This window comes from Daucus carota, chromosome 9, assembly GCF_001625215.2.
Source record: "Daucus carota subsp. sativus chromosome 9, DH1 v3.0, whole genome shotgun sequence".
Lineage (NCBI taxonomy): Eukaryota > Viridiplantae > Streptophyta > Magnoliopsida > Apiales > Apiaceae > Daucus > Daucus carota.
Window position 1 is genome coordinate 37,512,754 of NC_030389.2, and position 16,491 is coordinate 37,529,244.

The 16,491-nt window shown below is 33.5% G+C and overlaps 2 protein-coding genes across 5 annotated transcripts; both read right to left on the reverse strand.

Moving 5' to 3' along the window:
- Positions 1–283: 283 nt before the first annotated feature.
- Positions 284–7,916, reverse strand: LOC108201563 (disease resistance protein RPV1-like). Of its 2 annotated transcripts, XM_017369854.2 has the most exons (5): positions 7,114–7,916; positions 5,842–6,958; positions 5,351–5,629; positions 927–2,126; positions 284–844 (listed from the first exon to the last, which is right to left on the reverse strand). In XM_017369854.2, exons 1-5 carry the CDS (start codon positions 7,773–7,775, stop codon positions 428–430), a joined length of 3,675 nt encoding a protein of 1,224 aa, XP_017225343.2. In that variant the 5' UTR covers positions 7,776–7,916; the 3' UTR covers positions 284–427. The 2 variants fall into 2 exon arrangements, with proteins under 2 accessions (XP_017225343.2, XP_063940599.1); XM_064084529.1 differs by lacking the exon at positions 5,351–5,629.
- Positions 7,917–8,996: 1,080 nt separating this feature from the next.
- Positions 8,997–16,449, reverse strand: LOC108200446 (probable sugar phosphate/phosphate translocator At3g17430). Of its 3 annotated transcripts, none has more exons than XM_017368599.2 (11): positions 16,312–16,437; positions 16,128–16,175; positions 14,406–14,616; positions 13,752–13,859; positions 13,396–13,427; positions 13,186–13,236; positions 11,516–11,577; positions 11,178–11,439; positions 10,601–10,866; positions 10,424–10,518; positions 8,997–9,555 (listed from the first exon to the last, which is right to left on the reverse strand). In XM_017368599.2, exons 3-11 carry the CDS (start codon positions 14,487–14,489, stop codon positions 9,376–9,378), a joined length of 1,140 nt encoding a protein of 379 aa, XP_017224088.1. In that variant the 5' UTR covers positions 14,490–14,616; positions 16,128–16,175; positions 16,312–16,437; the 3' UTR covers positions 8,997–9,375. The 3 variants fall into 3 exon arrangements, with proteins under 3 accessions (XP_017224088.1, XP_017224089.1, XP_017224087.1); XM_017368600.2 differs by having other exon boundaries at positions 16,128–16,197; XM_017368598.2 differs by lacking the exon at positions 16,128–16,175 and having other exon boundaries at positions 16,312–16,449.
- Positions 16,450–16,491: the final 42 nt, after the last annotated feature.

Consider the following 16,491-nt stretch of genomic DNA (forward strand, 5'->3'; position numbering starts at 1 on the left):
TAAATATACCAGCTATTATAGTTAGCAATCATGAACCAACAAAAAATTTGAAAATTGGGTGAATGAAAATGTAGGGAATGACATGAAATTTGAACTATAATCTAGTTGAATATTTTGTAAGTATCATATATCTAACTCTTGTTTCTCTTGCATCTCGTTATTTGCATGAGATAATATTTTTTTATAAAAAGACTAAAGTTGCATTTGGTTGAATTCAATTATACGATATATTCGCAATAGTAAAATTGCAAAAATTCTTAAAAAAAGCAGTATATTTGCTAAATTCCCAAAAAAATATGCACATCAGTAATATATATACCAAGACAAATAAACATTATGATTTGGTAGGTTTTCAGTTATGATGAATTATCCGGATTTAAGTTTTCTAATTATACAATATTTTCTTGAAAAAAAATTAGACAACATTTTATTTGACTATGCTAGAAGGCTGTTTTATTATGTGAGCCCCGCACATATTCACTTCTATTTCTGCTTGAGGAAAAGAAATCATAATTTTGTCTCCGTTCTTGATTGAGATGTCCTCTGCCCTTATGCAATGTATACTTGATTGTACCTCATCCTTTATATCATAATTAAAACCAATAGTAATCGGGGCAGCTATCGTATCCTCTGTTTTATTTGTGATAACAGCTTCAACTCTTGACCATCGGTCGGGGGAGCATTTATAAACGACCCATAAGGCGACACCCACAAAGTTATCTCCCAAGTTTGGGGGAACATGAAAAGATAGTGTGCACCCTTCCCTGTTTTTATAGTCGAACCACTCTGCAATTTCCCTGTTTTGTAGAGTAGCTCTAAATGCTTTGTTATACCCTCTTCCTAGCTGTAAGATAAAAAGAGAAATGGAGAGGGATTTAATATGTACAAAGAGTATTATTGGAAGAGAAAGACCACGAACGACAAACCTGAAGGTGATTCTCCTCTAAACTGACTTTTAAATTGCTGCCGTTGCGATAAACATCCAGTTGTTCTAAATCTCTCAACATTGACAGATCTGGAAATTCTTGTAGGCTTGTACAATCTTTAACTGTAAGGGATTCAAGATGAGGTGGAAGTTTGTGGAGAGATTGAAGGCTGCAGCATCTGGTGATGGACAATTTAAACAAGTGTTTGAGGTAGGACAATTCAGGTACTTGTTCTAGTGAAGCGTGGTTTTCTACCTGCAAGCTTCTTAAATTGAGTGGTAGTTCGGGAAAGGAGGAACCATGAGTTGTACTGTTAGTCAACTGAAGATATTTAAGGTTGAAAAGCTGAAAGAAACTAAAGGGTTTGGTTGGGGAGGGACTCCCGCACTCATCATAGAGTATTAAAAATGTCAGAGAAGTAACACTTACAATGATAGGCAACCAAACTCTTATATTACAACTCAGATGCAGGGTCTCCAACTTTATATCAGTTACGGCCTCGATCAACTCAATTTTTATTATGTCCTCACCAACAAGAAGTAAACTTCTAAGTGATTTAAGATTGCCGATGCTATTTGGAACACATGAAAGCTTCTCGCATTTATTGAAATCCAACTCTTTTATCATAGGCAGTGATCCAATAGAATCCGGTAATTCTTCAATTGCTGAAGAAGATGCATCTAGCCTTTCTAGACACTGCATCTTCCCCACCTGCTCAGGCAATCTCTTCAGCTCTGAACAGTATCTCAGATTCAGAGATCTCAATTTAAGCAGGTTTGAAAACGAGTCTGGCAGTTGTTCGATTCCACTTGCTTCTGCATCAAATGTCTCCAAGGCTTCCATGTTCCCAAATTGCTCAGGTAAGTTTCTAAGCTTCGTGCAGCAGCTCAAATCCAAATAAACTAACTTCTTCAAGTGAGCAATTGAATCTGGCAGTTGCTCAATTGCTGTAAAACTTACATCAAGCATCTTTAAGCATTTCAAATCACCCAACTGCTCCGGCAATAGTTTCAGATTGCTGCATTTCCTCATATTCAAACTGCTCAGAGTAGTCAATTGTGTGATGGGGTTGGGAAGTCGTTTTAGACTCACACAATCATTCAGATTCAAATGGGATAGAGCAGTCAAGCGTCCAATTGAGTGGGGCAATTCTTTCAAGTTTTTGCATCCTTTCAAATTCAAGTGACGCAAAGATGGCAACTGTACAGTCAATACACCCATAAATCAACTCATAATCAGAAAAAAAAGGCTAGTTTTTAAGCTTTTTCAGTTTGTATTGCACAGGAGTAGATGAGAAAGTTTTTACCAGCACTAGTAGCATTGAGGTTTAAATTAATATGTATTTATATATTTTTATTAATATTTATTTATTTGTTTATATAACATAATATTAATTTATTTTTTTATGTTACATGTAGTAATTTGTTATTATTTTCTTAATTTTTTGACTGTTGAGTTTTGACTCCCATTGTTACTCTACACGATCACTTAATTTTTTTTATATATTATTACGTCTTGCGTTGTTGTTCATAAATTTATCTTTTATATCTCATTTAAATACCAAAGCGGTAATTTTTTTTTAATAACGTGATTAACTTAGTAAATATATAATAGTAAAGCAACAAATAATCATGCAAGGAATAAAATAATTAGCTAAATTCGAAAGGTAAAGACTATTTTTAGAGAAAAGGGATTTAAAAAGGGTAATTAACAAATATTAAATAAATAGTGGCTTGGATTCTTAAATAGGAAATCTAGAGCCTATAATGATGAAAAGTATAGTTGGACCAAGTAGAGTCTAATTTCTTAAAAAGAAAGTATTAAGTTGATTTATTTCTGTTTAGAAGAATCCTTCTGTATTAGTGAGAAAGCATAACTGTTACTGTATATCATATCAGAGACAACCAAACAAATTCACTCTCATATTTATCTTGATGTGACAATCTATGTGTTTGATTAAACTGTGGAATGTGATTTCATTTGATATTTAGTTCTCATTTATAACTCCGACACTGAAGCTGCATATTATTTACAAAGATTTACTTTGAGATTGATACCTTACGACATTGCTTTGAGGAAAGAAATTATAAATTATGCTAAAGTTGACCAATGGTTTTGAAACACAGTTATTTTAATTAGATTTTGACACAACTCTATATTTGCTACATTGTATCACAATCTCGTTGAGCCTTATTATATATAAAATTGATTCATTTGTGTTTACTCGAAATTGATAACAACTCATTAAAATATCTTTACCTGATAAATTGATTTATTTCTCTGAAGAGCTTTTGTACTTTTGTGATAGTAACATATTGATTCCTTTTACTATAAACTTCAACTCACTTTACATTCTAAGATAGCCATGGTTCTTATTCCATGTTTATACTTCTATTTTAATACTCGCTCACACTATTCGATTCGAGCGTCAAACTTTTTTATTCTTAAATGAATGGTGGCATTGCACATATGTAGGGAAGAGTACATAATTGTTCAAAAAGAGGATTTCTTGTACTGAAGGAAATTCCTGTGGACCGGTCAACATGAATAGTTTTTATTCATGAAAGAGAAGAGAATTATTTACTGTCTATGAAATGAGACAGTTTAAGAGTTGAAAGTAATAAGCTTATGCTAGCAAAAGAGTTGTAGGTGGTGCCTTTAGTGGTTGTGAGCAGACTGCGAGGGTGTCACATGAGAACAACATTCACAAAATGGTAGTGATCGAGTCATATAGTGATACCGCCAGGAAGATGGAAGACCATAAAATTCCTTAATAATAACTTCTTGTTGAATGTTTCTAATTACAGCTCTTCTTTTGAATATGCTTTAATTGATATTCTGTCAAATTTATTCTGTGATATATACTGTGTTAATTTCAAATGATCTAGTGGACTTATTGAGCATTCGATTGCTCATTCTTGTATCAATTTACATCTGTGAATACAGTAAAGAGTGAACATGACACGTATCTGAAAGACGATCCGAAGCGAGTGACAACAAGGGTAAAGAGAAGGCGTAATAAGAAGCTAAGATGAGGGTTAGTTGGAATGTTCCTGTGGTGTGTGTGAATCTTTGTAATATAAAATTATGAATTATATATTATAATAATAATATGTAAGTTAGATTTGTATGAGAAAATCAATCCCGGGGGCGACTGTTAATATGATAATACAAGTATGTCAGAGTTGGTGTGGTGGCATAGATCCACGGGATGTGGGTCTGACGCGTCACAATAATCTCTATTTTTTATAGTATGTATTAATAACATTTAGCTAAAGATTTTACAGTAATGAAGATGCTCGTGCTCCAAATGTAACTATTTACGATATTGTAACTTACTATCGTAATAAAATCCTAAGTGTTGGTGAAAAAGGGTTTTAAATTAAACTCTTTATAACTTTAAGCAAAACTTTTCGTTAAAATGGGGAAAGAGGATGGTAGCCATACTTGAAAATGATTTTGCTCTTTGAACCTTTTTGCTCTGTTAAGTATTTTGATTTATGGGCATTGTTACTGCCTCTATTTCTGATTTTTTACATAATTTTATGTGACTTTATTATCATGAATTTAAGATGTACTTTTATTATCGGCGGAACATGTTTGACATAATTTCCAATCCATTTTCTTCATTTTATTTTCAATGCCATTTATGTTTTGATCTTTCTCTATAATTCATATGATAAAATATTATATTAATTACAATTCCATTATTATTTAAGTGCATAAATAATAATTCTATCGAAATCACAAGTAGCTATTAACTATTATTATCCTCTATAACTCTAATAGCCTACTTGTTAACTATTACCATCCTATATAATAATAATAGCAATAGATACATTGTATAACTTATCTTTTTTTTTTATGACTAATGTTGTTGACTTGAATGAAGTCGGAAACACATTATAATCTACAAAATCGGCAAACAAGAGAATAAAAATGATCATCTAATTAGATTTTGGATAACTAACTCTTTGTTCATGCATAGCATATACTTCAGCAAACTTGATTTGTAACCAATCCGTGCATTCAAGTAGTATGGAATTTATAGAAATTGGAAAAACAAATTTGGAACAATACTCCATCATGCTTCGTTTTGTGTTTCATAGGTCGGTTCAGATATTTACAGACTTAGCTCAATGTTAGGAAATTTGGATTATTCATTAGTATACTTTTTAAGTTTTCTACAAGTGATTAGCAGTGAACTATAATCTGATAAATTGTGATGCCGATTATCGTCCATGAAACGTAATGTATGACACGGTGTAGAACATACGTTGCTTGGTTAATTAATTTATTAAGTTAGTTGTTTTAGAGAATTTATCATATAAAAAAAATTTAACGTGCGAAGTACTGGCATATAAAGCTAGTATATATAACACATGAGTGGGAGAGAGAAATAGTTAAGATATTTAATTTCATACCTTAGCAATCTTCCACAATGTTTCAAGTTTGCTAAATGGCATGTCCAAGAAAACAAGCTTTTGCATGTGAACACTATAAGGTAAATGCGTCCAAGAACAACCATGCCAACTTATGAACCTCAACTCATGAAATGAAGTTTTGAAATTTCCTTTGATATCATAGACATCAACTAATTTTAATAATCTCAGGTTTGGCAACCTTTCAAATAGCTCAGCATGGCAGTATTTGTTGATAGACATTGTACAATCTACAAGGAGGGCTTCAATTTTATCCATGTCCTAAATGTTCAATTACATGCAGATAGTAGCAAAAGTGAGAAGTTGTACTCAGAATCACATTTTGCATAAGGTTAAAAACATATAAATTAAATATTAGTTAAGAGTAATTTTTCCGAATAGAAATTTAATAATTCAGTCAAATAATTATATTTTAAGAAAAAGCATGCATGTTATCTCATAGAGAAGAATAAGATATTTAGCATTTTGTTTACCTGATTTGGCAAAGCCTGTGATGCTTCTTCCAAGTACAAGTGCCGGCACTCCCCATGTTTGGATTCTTCGTGAATAATGTTCCTCCCCATATCTTGTATAAGATTATGCATTTGAAGCCTATTATCATAATCAATAATTAGTAGACATCTCTCAACTAGAACTGGTATCCCACACTCCGGAAAAAATTCACATGATCTGAATACATCATTAGCCTCATCTATCTTCTTTCCCAGGAAGAATAACACAATATCAAGGAAAATAGTCTTTTGTGTGTCATCTTCTAACTCATCGTAACTCAGTTGAAGGATGCTTTGGATATTTTCCATTGGAATTTTTTGAACTTTTTTCAATTTAACTTTCCAGAATGACACATCTGTTCTACCGCACAAAGATGAACCCAACACCTTTAGAGCTAGTGGAAGGCCTCCCGCATAAGTAACAAAACTTTTAGACAGAGCTAAGTATTTTCCGGGAGGCTTTGATTGTTTAAAGGCATGATAGCTAAAGAGCTCTAGTGAATTGATTTTATTCAGATGCTTCACCCTATATGTATCTACTTTTGACATTGACATTTTTACTTTCAGTTGATTTGGGAGGTTTAGATCTCTTGACGTAATTATCATTCTGCCACCATCTGAAATCAGCTCGCAAATCCTTGCTAGCAAGTCTGAGTAGCTTGAATGGTCCATGTCTAAATCATCGAAAACAACGAGAGCTTTCTTATAACTAAGAATTTCTCCCAATTTTCTTAGTGCACTTTTAACATCTCGGACCTCAAAATCCTTGGCTCTGAGAAGCTCTTTCAAGAGTTTTTGAAGTAAAGAAAGTAGAGGACTAGCTCCTTGTGAATTCTGTTTTATATTTTCCAAAAAACAACTCGCATCAAATTCGTGGGCGTACTTATTGTAGAAAGCCTTGGCTATCGTTGTTTTCCCAATTCCACCCATCCCACATATTCCAAGAGCGCGAACATCATTTGACTCCATGCTTAGTCGTTGATATATATCTTCGACAGCAGAATCTATCCCAAATAGACCTCTTTCAAGGTGTACGACCTTTGTCGATGCTTGTGACAATACATTGTCAACAATATTTTGGATTGTATCTGCTTCACTCCTGTTATTTTGAGTACAATATACACAGTTGTCATCCTTTGCTTATAATGTGTTGTGTCGCCAGTAATCATGTCATGTGTTTATAGAAAGTATACTGAACATTAACAGAAACACAGATGGTATAATTAGATAAAGAATTCATTGTAAAGGACTTACTTTTTTGCCTCTTCCAAATGGTATCCTGATAGAGCTGCGATTTCAGTAAGCGCAGACTTCCACTTGTCAATCTTATCAACAGAGTGACGCTTCTTATGCTTCTTAAGAGCCACACCAAAACTCCCCGTGTGGCGTCGTAGATCTGATGGATTAACATAGTAAAACACCGGAATAACCTGATTCTTTGTTCTCTTGCAACTCAGGATCTGTACAAGCTCATCAAGGCACCACGACGAATCAGCATAGTTCTCTGAGATAACAACTACAAACATCTTAGAATTTCTGATTGCTTGACGCAGTCCTGTTGAAATTTCTTCACCCTTTGGAAGTGCAGGATCGTCTCTGAAGGTAACAATTCCGGCCTGATCCAAAGCATGGTAAAGATGTGCACTGAACTTTGTGCGAGTGTCTTCTCCACGAAAACTCAAAAAGACATCCCATGGAGGGGATGAAGTGACAGCAGCTAATTGAGTAGTTGTAACTTCATTCTTGTCTTCCACCACTGAGACTTGCTGGTGTGGCCGAGCAGAGGGCCCAAACATCACCCAAATAGCATAGAACAAGGCAAGTCCCAAAGCTACAAATATAACCAAAGTCACAGGTGAGAGATCTGCGTATGCTGAGATTGATTCTTTCAAAGTTTCCCATAACACAAAAGCCATTGATACAAAATGAAGCAGAAGAAAACTATACCCCGGACGGTGTTTATGTTTGCAGGTGATAATAATGCACTGGCTTTGTAATGTTTTTTTCACTTCCCTATCTCTCTAAATGTGTGGTCTGTATTTATGTCTTCTTTTTCCACTACTTCTGCCTTTTTGGGCACTCTTGAGTAAGACTCTTCTGAGTCTTGAGCCCTTTCCTTGCTTTTAATTTTCTTTATAATTTGAATATATGTAAAAGTTTATAAAATCTCAATTAAATATTCTTATTATTTTTGCCAAAGTGTGTATGTCATTCTGATTTTTAATCAAATAATTCAGCTGGAAACAACTCCACAAAACAATTAATGTCGGTGACGTCATGAATTTTCTTAATTATAATTAAATTATGCTCTGAAAAATGATCCAACTTTATACTATATATGCTGCGATATATGATCAAACTTGAAGGAATTAATTATAAAGATAGTTAAATAAATTCGAAGAGTTTTGTTATAATTTAATAAGAAAAAATTGTAACATGGAAAGCTAAAAACTTGACTCAAAATTTCATTCTCGTCTGGAAACTTCAATTACGTGCTTGACAGCTTCACAGAAAGTGTCCAAGTTCATATGACTACTTTTTGACAATAATAGAGCTGGAAGCTTCAATCACTTTGTTTGGCAACTTCACTGAAATTGCCCGAGCCGGCCAGTTCGTACTACTTTTTTTTTTGCCCAGTTCATACTAGTACTTTTTTTGACAAGAGCGACTACAATACAACTAGGATGAACAGGGAGACTGGTAAATTTAGTGGATATTACAAGAACGGTGTGTACTGGAGCACATGATTTTTGTATCCGGTACTTGTGTATATTATAAGACTGGTGCTTACTCATGGGACTGTGGAGGCCCATGAGTGAAAGGTACCAGTGACTCGCCTCTACTTGCTTGTATTTGTAACATTGTGTTGAGGGTTAAAATGATGAATCCACAATCTGTACCTTGGATTTATGCATATACTATAAATTATAAGACATATAAACTATCATGTCATAATAAATCATAATATTTAAGATATATAAAAAGAACACTTAATAGTATCAAATTAATATTTAACAAAAATGTAAAAAGCGTTCAGGTATATTTACAAAAACTAATCAGATTAGGTCCAATGTTAGCATTGGACCGAGCAACCAACCACAACTCCCATTGTATGCACCCGAAAAGAAACACCAAAATACACCATGATAAACTTCTTTACCAATCACAAATATCGTTATGATTGAATAAAAATAAATGAAATTCGAATGAATACAAACACTGTATCCCTCTTTTAGTAGTAAATGTTAAAATCACATCCAGACAAGGCAAATAACAAAAAAAGAAAAAAAAAAGAGAAAATGCTATTGAAGAACCCAAGCATAACTTTGGTCTTGAGCAAGCCAGCTGCCGGATGAATAGATGCTACATTGAATTTTGCTCAGAATTTACATATCCCCTACAAAAAATGGATATTTACTGGTGACTATAGAATACATGCATCACTTCTCAGCAGCTTGTCTTTGACTTTAAAGAGTAAAGGGTTCTCTATGTAAATCATTATTTGCACTCTCGCAACTATGCATCCCGGTTGCTTAGCTGAGAGCGTCCAATATGAGAGATCCTAGATGAAGGAACTAGAGGTGCCTCTTCATCTACATTTAGATCAGAAGCAGAACTAACAATCCTACCATTATTTCCATCATCTTCAGTATCAGGTGTGAATATATCAGATGATTTTTTCTCCAACTTCCATTCCTGTTGACCAGAATTCCAAAACCAAGATTATGACACAACATCCCTTAAAATGCTTGCCCGTTTGCTAAAACTGTACTGTGTTCATTCTTTTGAGCTACAGATTACTGTTAACCCAATGAATTTTTACTTTCATATTGAAGTTCTTATACGAACGTGTATACATATTGACTTTGCACCTTTCACATTTAAAAAATTCTTATTTAACTGGAATAAATAATTGTGAATTCACGCTATTATAGTAATTCCGCGTATATGCTAAATTCCTCAACCACGCAACCTATTCTCAAGATTCATTATGGCCTTCATTCAAGAACAAAAATTAAAGCTTGTAGGCTATGTCATTTAAATGAAGTAAAATGATAAGTATATTGTCACATGTCTATGATGGCAGAAAAATATGTAAGAAAATATGAAAGAGACTAAATTGATTCCTTCTTCTTCTTCTTTATTAACTCGGTCTGTTATAACTCTGATGGTCTCGATACTATCTGATTTATCTGAAAAATACATGCAAATGTTTGAAAAAAAAGTCTATGTGAATTGTGAACTACGTTTTATATTTAAAAAAGGCATTTAAGAAATATTTTTTTTTAAATTTTAAATATCTCGATAGGGACAGATCACAGATCTAAGGCTTAAAGCTCCTGGCATGCACACACCTTGCATAACTGCATTCAAGGTTCCTGTTGTGATAGACTGGTACTAAATGTTCAGTTAAAAGTTTCGTAGTATCTGATCTCTTCTCACTGATAACATGAGCATCTTAATCTATAAAATGTTTCAACCAGAGACAAGTCTTTAAAATCAAAGGAAGGGAAACCATTAATTATCTTGCCAGAAATAACAAGAGGTAAATGTAAAAACTGACCTTTGTAATTCTTTCTGGAATACTTTCAACTGGAAGTTGAGATGAACGAACTTCCTTGACTTTTATGTAGTTATAGAAGACAACACCACAGAGTGCTGAAAAGAAATGTTGTTATTAAGGAATTATGTCAAAATCAGGGAGGGTGGGGATTAGCTTCACAATAAATTTACTAGATACCTATTGCGTAGCCAGTAATGTTCAGTCCAGTAATAATGGACTCCGGAAAGATTACAGTTGAAAGAGCAATCAATATCCAATCTTTCAGAACACCAGCAACTCGAATGGTCACAGCTCCAGTTCTACCAATTACTAAGAAAATTGAGAAGTTCAATGCTAGAGCACAAACGGCATTGGAGAAAAAGATCCAGAAATTGAATTTAATCTGTGAGACTTCCATCCCAGGCTGCTCCAGGAAGTACCAAGGTACAAATAGGAATGCGAAACTGCGAATGAGAAATAAAAGGACACTTTTGTTATGGGAGTATATTTACCAAAAATCTGAATTAAGGAACAATACACATGTACTACTTGGGAACAAATAAACATGGTAGCTCAATATATTGAATGATAATTGCTTTGTAAGTTGTGAGTGGAAAAATAACCACCCAGTCACAGAAAAGCTACAAACCTAGGTATTTCAACAATGCTGGAGCCAGAAAATTACAGGTATTAATTTATGTTCATCAAAAACTTTCAAGGACACTTCGTACATGCATAGCAACAAAGGATATTGAAAAAAGCAATAAAGTTAAACCTGCATGGAGCTATGTAATATAAGCTTGTGATAGGATTGAGAGTCAAGCCTTTCTTTTGCAGCAGAACTTGAGTTAAGACAAGCCTCAAAGCTTCTGCAAATATGCCAGTGACTTGATAAGCTGTACCAATCACATTAAAATGGATTTCCCCGTATGACGAAACAACCACCCCAACACTGACCAGCAACATATTCAAGAAGACATCCCATCTTAATTTGTCAGTGCCGCATAAAACAGCCATGAGAAATGTTGCAACTGGCACTGTAATGCAGAATCCGATGTAAGCATATATTCATTGAATATTGCAAAAAAAGTGAATTAACTTCGAGTAACGTACTTAGGGCTTTAAGCATCTGAATGAAAGCGACAGATATATGCAAGTAAGCTGTGTTCCCAAACCTGTGTTAATAGAATAAATGGCTGTTATTCTAAAGACACAGAGAATATAAGTGGACTTAAGATTAAAAATTAAATGGAATTTTGAGCAGAATGCATGCCAATTGTCTGGCTAGAAGCTCACATTAGCAGTTAGGACACTCAAAAGAGACACCTTATCACATTACATTAAATAAATCTACTTAAAGACTGAAGCAAACTATGCATAAAAAATTCTCAAAAAGCACACAATTGAACAAGCCAACTCAAAGAGCAAAATTAACAGTTTCTCTTGCAAATAAACCATAACTATAGAGTTGCATATTTATTTGTTACTGAGGAATTCTTTTGTAACATTGTATAATGGGTACTTATCCAAAGAGAACTAATGTTTTTTTAAAAAAATATAGATACAGAGACGGAGATTTTAATTTGGTCTATTCTGACTTCTGAAGCTCACTTGACGCAGGTGGTCATTACGGGCCAGAGCCAAGTTGGAGGGCATCCCAATATATTAAGGGGCCGTTTGGCTCGACTCGGGGAAACGGAATGGAATTCTGAAAAATTATATGATTATTTCTATATCTAATTTTCAAATATCACATGACTTAAAAAAAGAGTTAATAATATTTATGTTTATAATGATATATTTATTTTTATAAATTAGTATAATTTATTATTTAAAAATATTATTATTTTTTAAATGACTTGACTCATAAATTATATCAAAATTATTTTTAATTTATAAAAGTTAAATTAAAATTTAATTTTGATTTTCAAAAAAGCATTCACATATCACTTTTTTTTTTAATGATTTGTGAAATAAATTATAAATGAAAATGAAAAAAAGAATGAAGAAAGGGAAATCAAATACCTAGTGAGGGGTGGGGAATGGATAAGGAAGAAAGTTGGGTAAACCTACAACAAATAAAGGAGAAAGGTGAAAGGGAATGACAAATTTGTTTTATAAACACCAACAAAGGGAATGGAGTTAGTTGTTTCCCTTTCCCTTTGTCAGTTACCCCAAAACAAACGGCCCCTAAACTTGTTCATGCAAAAGTATAATAATTAATAATATATTATTTAATGTGTGATTAGTTATTATATTGAAAACTTAAAAAGAATTTGTTACAAGGGTTACTAGAAATATGGGAGGTCATTAAAAAATAATAAACATCAGTGTCACTCTTTGCAACTGACATTGTTGTTATCCTTACAAATGACACTGGCAGAAAAATTTTCAATTAATAAATAAAATCATATTTAAAGCGATTATGAAAATGGTAACCGATCCTCGGTGTGGTTTAAAAACAAGCATATGAACCAACTACCACATATAAGTAACTTCCACATGATAGGATGTGCATTTAAAGAGGAACCAAGAATCAAATACACAAAGCTATATGATTTATGAACTGCAGCCAGCAGAGTTCGCATTTAAAAACATTGCAAAAGTAAAGGAGATAGAACCAAATAGAACAATAATCCCACAAGAAACAGCAATGCATTTAATATTACTGTCTAAAGGTATCCTTATATAATCACCACTTAATTTTGGGTGGTGATATATGCACACCCTAAATTGATTCATGCACACTAATAGAGTCACCTACAATGGCCTTTAGTGCTTACCAGAGACTTGAAGCAAAGAAGGCACTTATTGGTATCACACATGTTGCATATCTGCATAAACAATTGAAAAAACAAAAGTAAAAAATAATGCTGAAATTAAGAAGCATTTTAGTAAAACCATATATTGTAGAAGGAAAAGTGGAACCTCATTATTCAATCATTGTGTCTAAAGTAATTTCAATCTTTTTCACACTAAATTCCATTACTTACATTTCAAATGTCATTTTAACAGGCGCAACAACCTGCACAACAAATCAGAGAAAATGTTAGAATAAAGTCTCTCCTCTCGCCAGACCAGGTTTTATTTCGAATACCAAGGATTCAAGGAAAAACAATACAAACAGTTGAAAATATCAATGGTCACTTTTAACATGACATAAAAATATACAAGCAATAAGGAGTACAGTCCTATAGACCATGCTCAATATAGTTTTAGATACCCATTGTGTGCCTGGAATATCCATGTTTGAGCAAAGCATGAGAAACAGTAATTAATTATATAAAAAAAAAAAAAAGGAAAGAGGAAAGCTCTGAGAATTAGTAAATAGCAATTAGAAAATCCGTACCTTCAAAACACGAATGAGAAAAAATGCTACTGCTCCAGAAAATCCCATATGAATCATTGTAAGAGTTATAGGGAACGGAAAATTGAAGTACTTTGGAGATAGAACCCACTGCAATCAAATTACTCGGTTAATATGAAAGGAAGTTAAACATTAATGGAAGGAAGATACGCAATAAAGTATCCTAGGTCAGAAGACAAAACAGTTTAAGCATAGAAATACTAAATCGCAGAACCAGTGATGTGCCTATATATAGATACACGCATATAGAGATAGTAGAAGAAAGGACACATTAAACTACGGCTCCAGCGCCATTTGCGCTGATGGCAGGTTTAAGTATTTACTGGAAAGAACCTCATGGTTAAATGAAAACATACAATTAAAATATGGGACAAAGATGTTGATGAAGGCAATAGTTTTGCAACTAAAAACTCCCTCCCTCCCTCCCTTTATATATACACAATCAGACTTTTAGCTTCCATTTAACCAGATCTAGTGTACAGTAAATCTATAAGATACATCATTTGTTCATGTATACTTGAGTCAAGCAAAAGAGAAATCCAGAGCAGAAAGATTTATAGATTAAACCTGATAAACAAAATAACAATGTATATTACTTTGTAGTCTAGACCAATGATCAGAACGAAATCGACTTACCTTGTTGTACAATATAACTCCAGAGGAGAGCAAAATGTAGACAAGTAGGTACAAGTATGTCAAAAAGAGTGACTTGTTCATCATTTTTCCTCAATGATGTCTTTCACAAGATTGCCCTTACGTATTACAGTCTATGAACTTTTAACCCATTGCATCAAAGGCCAGCTACAGTATGGCTCCTAGTCTGTATAACCAGGAATCATGCAGCTACCTGAAACCAAGGCGAAGCTTTATATCAATGCGAGAAAAAGAAATTGTGCCAAAATGATTCATAAAATTGCTATCTTCGTATGCATGCACAAAAATGGGGAAGAACAGTGAAAGAAATAAGAATTGACACATATATTACAGCTGCGCTGCATATATTTTGAACGTAAAATGTCAGGTTTGCGATCAATCTTCACAAATTATTGGGAGCACACAAAAAATTAATGAAAAGACTGACAAATGGTAAAATTAAAATCACACTATGCCACTGAGCTCAACTCACTATCTACAAAATAAGTACCAAATGCCAACAAATATGTTCTGCGTGAGATAAGAAATCAAATATATAGATCCCATTTAACATTCTCCTCACTCACACGGTCACACCTAATAATATCCCATTTCACCTACAAGCATATAATTATCAAGAAATTTTGAAATCAAGCTTTGTGAGGCCATTTTCTAATTGTTCAAGAGTAAACGAACTTTGACTCTCCTAATGGCAGTGGCTTCTACTAGGAGTTTCGGGAACCAGTAAATGTATCATGTTAAACTATCCTTGTGTTTTTCAATGCTGCACTTTATTAATATTTTGTTAACTACGATAGCCGAAAGATAATCTGGCTTCCCTATATACTCGTAAAATAATTCAGATAAAAAATTAAGGCAGGTTGTGAGAACACGCAGTTAAATCTTATGATGTTTATCCAAACCATCATATAGTCTCAGGACTCTAAACATCTCTGTTGACATTACAAATACTCTAACATTATTTGGCTAGTTAAAAAAGAAAGGGATGGGAACAAGCTATTATGTCTACGTTTATCAGCATAAACTTAATTCCTGACCTCATTTAATTGCACAAACAAATTAAGTTAGATTCGATATATCAATTTTACATCAGCTTAAGTCATTCCATCCTCCAACTGATATCGTTGACAAAATTTCATCTCCTTCACCTCTAATCTAACTCTATTGTCCTTTCCTCACACCTGAAATTTACACCACGTTCCGTCTCAACCAACAAGACAAAACAAGCACTAGATCTCAGTAAGCAACGATCACCAGCCCAAACTTTACAACTTAAATCATAGCTTTTAGTAATCTAGCAAAACCTAGCTTTTACTACTGTACAAACTAACATCAATACAACAAAAAATTGTGCATCATCAAAATTTAAACCAACTTCGGCATTGATACAAGCATATACAATATCACACTGAAAAACACAAACTACAAGTCACACAGAGTGATCAAATCAAGTAGAATCAACAATTCATCAACAACTAACTTTCAAAACAGTACGAAACAACTCCAATCACGAAATGCACTTTCCAATCAATATCAGTCACCCGTAATCATTGAAAAACCAAGTCAACAACCTCCATACGGATACAAACATAAAAAATCATAACCGAAACACGAATCACAAGTAAATCAAGCAAAATTAACAGTCTAACAAAATTGTAATTTCAACACATTACTCAACAATTCAAATCTGCAAAATGCACTTACAAATTAACGGTACAATCACAAAATCTCTCCCTCTCCCTCTCTCTCTCTCTGCAACAGATAAACAAGTGATCTAAAATCACAGCAATTTAAACAACATGAGCTAATCAATTACAGCAAAATAAAACAATCTCAAGAGTGTGTAAAAGATATAGATACAGATGCGTGTAAGTATTTGTGGACTTACAAAGAAGCGAGAATCTAGAGCGAGCAGCAGCTTTGTCTTTACTTCACCGATTAGCTAGGAGAGTAATTTAAGTAAAAAATAAAAAGAATAAAATGAAAGTAACGTGTTGAGAAAATAGATATCACTACTGCATTTGAACAAGACGCGTCCTCATATTTATTACCATGGACCATCTCTTGT